Source organism: Pinus tabuliformis, chromosome J (genome assembly GCF_031772625.1).
Source record: "Pinus tabuliformis cultivar Carrire ecotype Pingquan chromosome J, CPIR1, whole genome shotgun sequence".
Lineage (NCBI taxonomy): Eukaryota > Viridiplantae > Streptophyta > Pinopsida > Pinales > Pinaceae > Pinus > Pinus tabuliformis.
The window spans coordinates 1,649,042,726-1,649,053,491 of NC_142295.1; the positions used below are offsets into that span (position 1 = coordinate 1,649,042,726).

Consider the following 10,766-nt stretch of genomic DNA (forward strand, 5'->3'; position numbering starts at 1 on the left):
GAATTCAAATGCGCGCTAATTTTACAGGACTGCAGCTATTTACAAAGTTCTGCAATATTTGGGCGAAGTTGGGTTGAGATCTGGGGAGCTAAGGCTATTTATTTTGACGGGACTGTGGTGGGTATTGTATGGTTGTGCTGTGGATGCTGATATTTATTATATTGGTGTGCACATTAGATTTTGGTAGGTGGGTTAATGGTCAAATATGGCTGTATCATGTCATATTGATTGCTCCCATCCAGCTGTGTTAAAGGATAGTCCATATCGCATTCAACGTTCTGCTGGCTCTAAATTAGAATTTCTGTGATCCAATTTGTTCCAAGTCACTGCCATGATCTGAACTGAAGATTTTGAATTGGGACATTGGATTGATTGGTTGCTAATTGGATAGTTTCATTTCTGAGGGTGGTATGTGAGTTCTTTATCATAGTTTAATTTCGTATCAGCGGTTGAAGGCATCTTGATAATCTTCTTTTGAGGGATGATGGAAGACTCTTTCATGTTGACTTTGGCTACATTCTGGGTAAAGATCCTAAACCGTTTCCACCACCAATGAAACTGTGCAAGGAAATGGTAGAAGCAATGGGTGGAGCAGAAAGCCAATACTATGGGAGATTCAAATCTTATTGCTGCGAGGCCTACAACATCCTGAGAAAATCCAGTAACCTCATCCTGAATTTGTTCCATTTAATGGCTGGAGCAAGCATTCCTGCTATTGCATCTGATCCGGAGAAAGGGATTCTTAAGCTTCAAGAAAAGTTCCGTTTGGATTTGGATGATGAGGATGCAATACAGTTCTTCCAGACCCTTATCAACGAGAGTGTCAGCGCCTTATTCCCCCAAATGGTGGAGACAATTCATAGATGGGCTCAATATTGGCGTTAAAGACAGAGGATATGCGTATTGTACACTGGGATCTCTGAATTTTCAGCTTCTTAGTCTGAACAGGAAAGATCAGGCACAATGGGTATCATAGAGAAGATAAAGGAGATAGAATTCGAGATGGCACGGACACAAAAGAATAAAGCTACAGAATACCATCTCGGGCAGCTTAAAGCTAAGATAGCGAAGCTGAGGACACAGCTATTGGAGCCACCGAAGGGTTCTAGTGGTGCTGGTGATGGTTTCGAAGTCACAAAATATGGTCATGGTCGTGTTGCTCTGATAGGATTCCCGAGTGTGGGGAAATCAACACTTCTTACTTTACTCACTGGAACTCTCTCAGAAGCAGCATCATATGGGTTCACAACACTTACTTGTATTCCTGGTGTCATACACTACAATGATGCTAAGATACAACTTCTTGATCTTCCTGGAATCATTGAAGGTGCTTCTGAAGGCAAGGGTCGTGGTCGACAGGTGATTGCGGTTGCAAAGTCTTCAGATCTAGTGTTAATGGTTCTTGATGCATCTAAAAGTGAGGGTCATCGACAAATTTTAACAAGGGAATTGGAAGCAGTGGGCTTGCGCTTAAACAAGAGGCCTCCTCAGATATATTTCAAGAGGAAAAAGACTGGTGGCATTTCCTTCAACAGCACAATGGCATTAACACATGTTGACGAAAAACTTTGTTATCAAATATTACATGAGTACAAGATCCACAATGCTGAGGTATTATTCAGGGAAGATGCCACTGTTGATGATCTCATCGATGTCATTGAAGGGAACCGGAAATATATCAAATGTGTTTATGTTTATAATAAAATTGATGTTGTCGGTATTGATGATGTTGACCAGCTATTCCGGCAGCCAAATTCTATTGTCATTAGTTGCAATTTGAAGCTCAATCTTGATCGGTTACTTGCAAGAATGTGGGATGAAATGGGGTTAGTAAGAGTCTACACCAAACCTCAGGGGCAGCAACCTGATTTTGCTGAACCTTTTGTCCTGTCTACGGACAGAGGTGGTTGTACAGTGGAAGATTTATGTAACCATATACACAAAACATAGATGAAGGATCCTTAAATGGGGCTTTGGAACGTGCTTTCAAATACTACAATGAAAAGCCACAATTTTGGATGAATCTTACTGATCAGGTTGCAAAGAGAGAAAAATTGGCAAAGCTTCGAGAGGAAATAGCAGTGCGAAAAGCTATGGAGACTTGCGCAGTTCTGTATTACATACACCTCGGAAGTTGTGCGCATATCTAGATCTGGCTATCCAACTCGAATGTCACATGAGCAGTTTGCAAAAAGATATGGATTTCTTCTGTTACAAAGTGTTGCAGATCAAGACAAACTTAGTGTCTGTATCGCAATTCTACATCGATTTAATATCTCAGCTGAGATGTATCAAGTTGGCTTCACTAAGTTGTTTCTGCGTGCAGGACAGATTGCCAGATACCTCTTGGCACATGCTTTTCTGCGTTGCTCTCCTCAGTGCCAATTACAAATTGCCGCAGAGTTCTCTCAACTCCAACCGATACAGAGGTCATTTCTTAGGTGGCAGTCATTGCGATATGCGCGCCTTTGGTTATGTGGCAGTTTGACACGTATTTTAGTAAAACAGCAGAGCGAATCTCCAGATTTGGGAAGCAGTTGCACACCATTAGATTGCCCATATCTTCAGATCGACACTTGTGAACGCACTTGTGAAAAGGATATGTGATTCCATCTTCAGCAGCGCTTAGTGGTTATTGTTTTTGTTTTTTTTAGTTTAGTTTTATTAATAATGATAAAATAAATGCCGGGTCTTGGGGTCGATCTGTTTTCCCCCAGCTGGTTTTTATTTCATTTTTGGTAATGTGAGAAAAACGGCGCCCCTGTTTTGGGCAGCAGAGGTACTTATTGTATTAAAAATTCATTTGTAAAAGTGAGAGAGAGGGAAGGAGGGAGAGTTTTTTTCTGAGCGCTGGGAGCTGCTGGAGAAGCAGAGAGCTTTTTATTGTACAGTTTTATGACAGAGAATTTAATGGAATTTCACAGCTCTGTTTGCTGAGATTCATGTGGTATGTTGATTTAGCATAAGTTTTTCCCTTTGTCTCATATGTAATCAGTTATGTTCCATTTCATTTCATGACCCTTTCAAGCTGAAAAAATGAAGTGATTAGGTAGGAATTCATAGTATTATATGCTCCTCCTATAAGTTTGTTCGCATTCGATGTTTTCTACTGTTTAAGGAGGATTCAGAGTTATTGTCTGCCCTCCTTAGCTCCTCACCAGTCTTGCCATCCCATTTGAAACCAGATTTGGTGTTAAATTGCATGCCTACCTTGCCTCAGTTGATAACCTGTGTAGTCATCATATTTCTCTGTTTGAAGCTGTGATTTTACCCATGCAGCCCAGAAAAGCCCCGTCATTCCATTAAAAAACCCCAAAAATCATTAAATCCAAACCCCCTATCAATTTACTAGCCTAAAATCTTTATTTCTATTTGGTCAGCCTAATTATATTATAATATCTATCAAATCTGACCCGAGAGAGCCTTCTCATACCTCGTAGGGCTAGCTACGAGGTGAAATGGTTTGATGTAGCCTTGAAGGTTTACCTTCCTCAGCCTAGGGTGAAATCTCAAGCGCTAACATAGTGGCGACCATACTGGGGAAGAACAAACTTGTTTGTGGGTTGATGTGTTTGTTTCATAAGTCTTAGACGGAGCCTGAAGTTACGCCAGAAGCCTTCGAAAACGCTCTTGTTTTACATCAGCGCAAGTAGATAAACGCTGCTTCAGTCTATCTCCGTGGGATTTGTGAACATAGCACTTCGATTGTATTTTACCCCAGTACATGTATCAAGTTCAGATCTGATGCTGATGGTGGACAGCAGTCAGATACTTATGCAGGCTGAATCATTCACCTGGCGACTCCAACTTGATCCAGACATTCCAGTGCCTGTTGATATGTTCATGCAATGGTAGGGTATGTGGCAGACCCTGCACTGTGTGAAGCTCTAAACGAATTTAGAGAAAGCTTAGTGGATATTGAAATTAATGAAGAAGTTTTAAGTTTTTTCCTTCAATGTTTGAAATCTCCGAATTATCATCCTAGCGTCTGTGAGTTACTTGTGGAAAGAATTGAAGATGAGATTCAATGGTTAGATGAGCAGATCCACTCTTATGATTTCCAAGATCCTAAAAAGTTTTTGGAAATCCTCCTTCCTTCGAAACAAGCAATAACAGATTTGCCTATAGAGGTATACATTGACAATGTGCAGCTGGAAGTATGTATTGTAGAGTTGGGGCAGCCAACAGAGGCCGGTGTCCGTGATCCTATTGCGGCCTACATGGACACATTTTTCAGCTTGATTGACCGATCGGGCTGTCTTCTCGGTGACCAGGATCATTATGAGCATGAAGGGCTGCCAGCAACTGCATCTGTGACTTCGTGGCAGCATTCTCAAGCGGCTTCATTTTCAGGTCTATTAGCATGGTTAATTTGGCATTATCGCATTACCTGATCTATTGTTTGTACAGCAGATTAGAATAGGTTATGTACATAAATAAGCAGCCATAAGGGTAGCATCTTGTTTTAGTTTGCTTGAAGGTTGTTTGAGTTCAGTTTCAGTTTGAAAATAAATCAAGAGTTGTGTTGATGATGACTCCATTGCCCAATGGTGGAGGCACGGTCTGCTCTACCAAAGTTCTGCGGTTCTTGGCACCTCCAGGAAGCTGCAGCTGCCATCCCAAATGGAGCCAATGTTAGACTCCGTCTCATGTCAGAGATAGATTCTTCTTCAAAACGGGGTTTTGAAGAAGAAATCATTAATGTGTTGTTTAAATTTGTGTAATTTATCTCCAGCTCTTCTTAAGGCAGCAGCAAACTTCAAACTCCTATCTCTGCAAACGCAATTTGACATTATCAGCAACCAAAGTCTAGCAATTTATTTCTGTATATTATGCTGCCCTTCTTGTTGTTATCCTCTCTTGAAAGGCCTCCATTAAATCCAGTTCAATTTCTCACAGTGCTGCAAAGGCCTTAGTTTTGAAGCGCCTTGCTTACACTTTACTCTGAGAAATAACGAAAGTATTGTTTCTGGTGGTTCTTCATCCTATCAAGATGAGATCTTAGATACCATGGTCAACATAATATATCCGAGTTTGTTGGAAACCACAGCAAAGGTGATGACCGAATTGAAACTGTAAACATTTCATGTAATGTTGTTGGGTCGGCTTCTTGGGTTCCAAATCTGACATGCAGCATGTGTTCAAGTTAGTGGGATAAAACCTCCAAGCCAACATTGAATTCAAATGCGCGCTAATTTTACAGGACTGCAGCTATTTACAAAGTTCTGCAATATTTGGGCGAAGTTGGGTTGAGATCTGGGGAGCTAATGCTATTTATTTTGACGGGACTGTGGTGGGTATTGTATGGTTGTGCTGTGGATGCTGATATTTATTATATTGGTGTGCACATTAGATTTTGGTAGGTGGGTTAATGGTCAAATATGGCTGTATCATGTCATATTGATTGCTCCCATCCAGCTGTGTTAAAGGATAGTCCATATCGCATTCAACGTTCTGCTGGCTCTAAATTAGAATTTCTGTGATCCAATTTGTTCCAAGTCACTGCCATGATCTGAACTGAAGATTTTGAATTGGGACATTGGATTGATTGGTTGCTAATTGGATAGTTTCATTTCTGAGGGTGGTATGTGAGTTCTTTATCATAGTTTAATTTCGTATCAGCGGTTGAAGGCATCTTGATAATCTTCTTTTGAGGGATGATGGAAGACTCTTTCATGTTGACTTTGGCTACATTCTGGGTAAAGATCCTAAACCGTTTCCACCACCAATGAAACTGTGCAAGGAAATGGTAGAAGCAATGGGTGGAGCAGAAAGCCAATACTATGGGAGATTCAAATCTTATTGCTGCGAGGCCTACAACATCCTGAGAAAATCCAGTAACCTCATCCTGAATTTGTTCCATTTAATGGCTGGAGCAAGCATTCCTGCTATTGCATCTGATCCGGAGAAAGGGATTCTTAAGCTTCAAGAAAAGTTCCGTTTGGATTTGGATGATGAGGATGCAATACAGTTCTTCCAGACCCTTATCAACGAGAGTGTCAGCGCCTTATTCCCCCAAATGGTGGAGACAATTCATAGATGGGCTCAATATTGGCGTTAAAGACAGAGGATATGCGTATTGTACACTGGGATCTCTGAATTTTCAGCTTCTTAGTCTGAACAGGAAAGATCAGGCACAATGGGTATCATAGAGAAGATAAAGGAGATAGAATTCGAGATGGCACGGACACAAAAGAATAAAGCTACAGAATACCATCTCGGGCAGCTTAAAGCTAAGATAGCGAAGCTGAGGACACAGCTATTGGAGCCACCGAAGGGTTCTAGTGGTGCTGGTGATGGTTTCGAAGTCACAAAATATGGTCATGGTCGTGTTGCTCTGATAGGATTCCCGAGTGTGGGGAAATCAACACTTCTTACTTTACTCACTGGAACTCTCTCAGAAGCAGCATCATATGGGTTCACAACACTTACTTGTATTCCTGGTGTCATACACTACAATGATGCTAAGATACAACTTCTTGATCTTCCTGGAATCATTGAAGGTGCTTCTGAAGGCAAGGGTCGTGGTCGACAGGTGATTGCGGTTGCAAAGTCTTCAGATCTAGTGTTAATGGTTCTTGATGCATCTAAAAGTGAGGGTCATCGACAAATTTTAACAAGGGAATTGGAAGCAGTGGGCTTGCGCTTAAACAAGAGGCCTCCTCAGATATATTTCAAGAGGAAAAAGACTGGTGGCATTTCCTTCAACAGCACAATGGCATTAACACATGTTGACGAAAAACTTTGTTATCAAATATTACATGAGTACAAGATCCACAATGCTGAGGTATTATTCAGGGAAGATGCCACTGTTGATGATCTCATCGATGTCATTGAAGGGAACCGGAAATATATCAAATGTGTTTATGTTTATAATAAAATTGATGTTGTTGGTATTGATGATGTTGACCAGCTATTCCGGCAGCCAAATTCTATTGTCATTAGTTGCAATTTGAAGCTCAATCTTGATCGGTTACTTGCAAGAAATGTGGGATGAAATGGGGTTAGTAAGAGTCTACACCAAACCTCAGGGGCAGCAACCTGATTTTGCTGAACCTTTTGTCCTGTCTACGGACCGAGGTGGTTGTACAGTGGAAGATTTATGTAACCATATACACAAAACATAGATGAAGGATCCTACAATGAAAAGCCACAATTTTGGATGAATCTTACGGATCAGGTTGCAAAGAGAGAAAAATTAGCAAAGCTTCGAGAGGAAATAGTAGTGCGAAAAGCTATGGAGACTTGCGCAGTTCTGTATTACATACACCTCGGAAGTTGTGCGCATATCTAGATCTGGCTATCCAACTCGAATGTCACATGAGCAGTTTGCAAAAAGATATGGATTTCTTCTGTTACAAAGTGTTGCAGATCAAGACAAACTTAGTGTCTGTATCGCAATTCTACATCGATTTAATATCTCAGCTGAGATGTATCAAGTTGGCTTCACTAAGTTGTTTCTGCGTGCAGGACAGATTGCCAGATACCTCTTGGCACATGCTTTTCTGCGTTGCTCTCCTCAGTGCCAATTACAAATTGCCGCAGAGTTCTCTCAACTCCAACCGATACAGAGGTCATTTCTTAGGTGGCAGTCATTGCGATATGCGCGCCTTTGGTTATGTGGCAGTTTGACACGTATTTTAGTAAAACAGCAGAGCGAATCTCCAGATTTGGGAAGCAGTTGCACACCATTAGATTGCCCATATCTTCAGATCGACACTTGTGAACGCACTTGTGAAAAGGATATGTGATTCCATCTTCAGCAGCGCTTAGTGGTTATTGTTTTTGTTTTTTTTAGTTTAGTTTTATTAATAATGATAAAATAAATGCCGGGTCTTGGGGTCGATCTGTTTTCCCCCAGCTGGTTTTTATTTCATTTTTGGTAATGTGAGAAAAACGGCGCCCCTGTTTTGGGCAGCAGAGGTACTTATTGTATTAAAAATTCATTTGTAAAAGTGAGAGAGAGGGAAGGAGGGAGAGTTTTTTTCTGAGCGCTGGGAGCTGCTGGAGAAGCAGAGAGCTTTTTATTGTACAGTTTTATGACAGAGAATTTAATGGAATTTCACAGCTCTGTTTGCTGAGATTCATGTGGTATGTTGATTTAGCATAAGTTTTTCCCTTTGTCTCATATGTAATCAGTTATGTTCCATTTCATTTCATGACCCTTTCAAGCTGAAAAAATGAAGTGATTAGGTAGGAATTCATAGTATTATATGCTCCTCCTATAAGTTTGTTCGCATTCGATGTTTTCTACTGTTTAAGGAGGATTCAGAGTTATTGTCTGCCCTCCTTAGCTCCTCACCAGTCTTGCCATCCCATTTGAAACCAGATTTGGTGTTAAATTGCATGCCTACCTTGCCTCAGTTGATAACCTGTGTAGTCATCATATTTCTCTGTTTGAAGCTGTGATTTTACCCATGCAGCCCAGAAAAGCCCCGTCATTCCATTAAAAAACCCCAAAAATCATTAAATCCAAACCCCCTATCAATTTACTAGCCTAAAATCTTTATTTCTATTTGGTCAGCCTAATTATATTATAAGATCTATCAAATCTGACCCGAGAGAGCCTTCTCATACCTCGTAGGGCTAGCTACGAGGTGAAATGGTTTGATGTAGCCTTGAAGGTTTACCTTCCTCAGCCTAGGGTGAAATCTCAAGCGCTAACATAGTGGCGACCATACTGGGGAAGAACAAACTTGTTTGTGGGTTGATGTGTTTGTTTCATAAGTCTTAGACGGAGCCTGAAGTTACGCCAGAAGCCTTCGAAAACGCTCTTGTTTTACATCAGCGCAAGTAGATAAACGCTGCTTCAGTCTATCTCCGTGGGATTTGTGAACATAGCACTTCGATTGTATTTTACCCCAGTACATGTATCAAGTTCAGATCTGATGCTGATGGTGGACAGCAGTCAGATACTTATGCAGGCTGAATCATTCACCTGGCGACTCCAACTTGATCCAGACATTCCAGTGCCTGTTGATATGTTCATGCAATGGTAGGGTATGTGGCAGACCCTGCACTGTGTGAAGCTCTAAACGAATTTAGAGAAAGCTTAGTGGATATTGAAATTAATGAAGAAGTTTTAAGTTTTTTCCTTCAATGTTTGAAATCTCCGAATTATCATCCTAGCGTCTGTGAGTTACTTGTGGAAAGAATTGAAGATGAGATTCAATGGTTAGATGAGCAGATCCACTCTTATGATTTCCAAGATCCTAAAAAGTTTTTGGAAATCCTCCTTCCTTCGAAACAAGCAATAACAGATTTGCCTATAGAGGTATACATTGACAATGTGCAGCTGGAAGTATGTATTGTAGAGTTGGGGCAGCCAACAGAGGCCGGTGTCCGTGATCCTATTGCGGCCTACATGGACACATTTTTCAGCTTGATTGACCGATCGGGCTGTCTTCTCGGTGACCAGGATCATTATGAGCATGAAGGGCTGCCAGCAACTGCATCTGTGACTTCGTGGCAGCATTCTCAAGCGGCTTCATTTTCAGGTCTATTAGCATGGTTAATTTGGCATTATCGCATTACCTGATCTATTGTTTGTACAGCAGATTAGAATAGGTTATGTACATAAATAAGCAGCCATAAGGGTAGCATCTTGTTTTAGTTTGCTTGAAGGTTGTTTGAGTTCAGTTTCAGTTTGAAAATAAATCAAGAGTTGTGTTGATGATGACTCCATTGCCCAATGGTGGAGGCACGGTCTGCTCTACCAAAGTTCTGCGGTTCTTGGCACCTCCAGGAAGCTGCAGCTGCCATCCCAAATGGAGCCAATGTTAGACTCCGTCTCATGTCAGAGATAGATTCTTCTTCAAAACGGGGTTTTGAAGAAGAAATCATTAATGTGTTGTTTAAATTTGTGTAATTTATCTCCAGCTCTTCTTAAGGCAGCAGCAAACTTCAAACTCCTATCTCTGCAAACGCAATTTGACATTATCAGCAACCAAAGTCTAGCAATTTATTTCTGTATATTATGCTGCCCTTCTTGTTGTTATCCTCTCTTGAAAGGCCTCCATTAAATCCAGTTCAATTTCTCACAGTGCTGCAAAGGCCTTAGTTTTGAAGCACCTTGCTTACACTTTACTCTGAGAAATAACGAAAGTATTGTTTCTGGTGGTTCTTCATCCTAGCAAGATCTTAGATACCATGGTCAACATAATATATCCGAGTTTGTTGGAAACCACAGCAAAGGTGATGACCGAATTGAAACTGTAAACATTTCATGTAATATTGTTGGGTCGGCTTCTTGGGTTCCAAATCTGACATGCGCATGTGTTCAAGTTAGTGGGATAAAACCTCCAAGCCAACATTGAATTCAAATGCGCGCTAATTTTACAGGACTGCAGCTATTTACAAAGTTCTGCAATATTTGGGCGAAGTTGGGTTGAGATCTGGGGAGCTAAGGCTATTTATTTTGACGGGACTGTGGTGGGTATTGTATGGTTGTGCTGTGGATGCTGATATTTATTATATTGGTGTGCACATTAGATTTTGGTAGGTGGGTTAATGGTCAAATATGGCTGTATCATGTCATATTGATTGCTCCCATCCAGCTGTGTTAAAGGATAGTCCATATCGCATTCAACGTTCTGCTGGCTCTAAATTAGAATTTCTGTGATCCAATTTGTTCCAAGTCACTGCCATGATCTGAACTGAAGATTTTGAATTGGGACATTGGATTGATTGGTTGCTAATTGGATAGTTTCATTTCTGAGGGTGGTATGTGAGTTCTTTATCATAGTTTAATTTCGTATCAGCGGTTG

At 40.9% G+C, this 10,766-nt stretch overlaps 1 protein-coding gene and 1 pseudogene across 1 annotated transcript; both read left to right on the forward strand.

The window, feature by feature from the left end:
- The first annotated feature begins 459 nt into the window (after positions 1-459).
- LOC149233865 (developmentally-regulated G protein 1) lies at positions 460-1,953 on the forward strand. Its single transcript, XM_089379871.1, has one exon. It carries the CDS (start codon positions 964-966, stop codon positions 1,948-1,950), a length of 987 nt encoding a protein of 328 aa, XP_089235997.1. The 5' UTR covers positions 460-963; the 3' UTR covers positions 1,951-1,953.
- Positions 1,954-5,625: 3,672 nt separating this feature from the next.
- LOC149233866 (developmentally-regulated G protein 2 pseudogene) lies at positions 5,626-7,027 on the forward strand (annotated as a pseudogene).
- Positions 7,028-10,766: the final 3,739 nt, after the last annotated feature.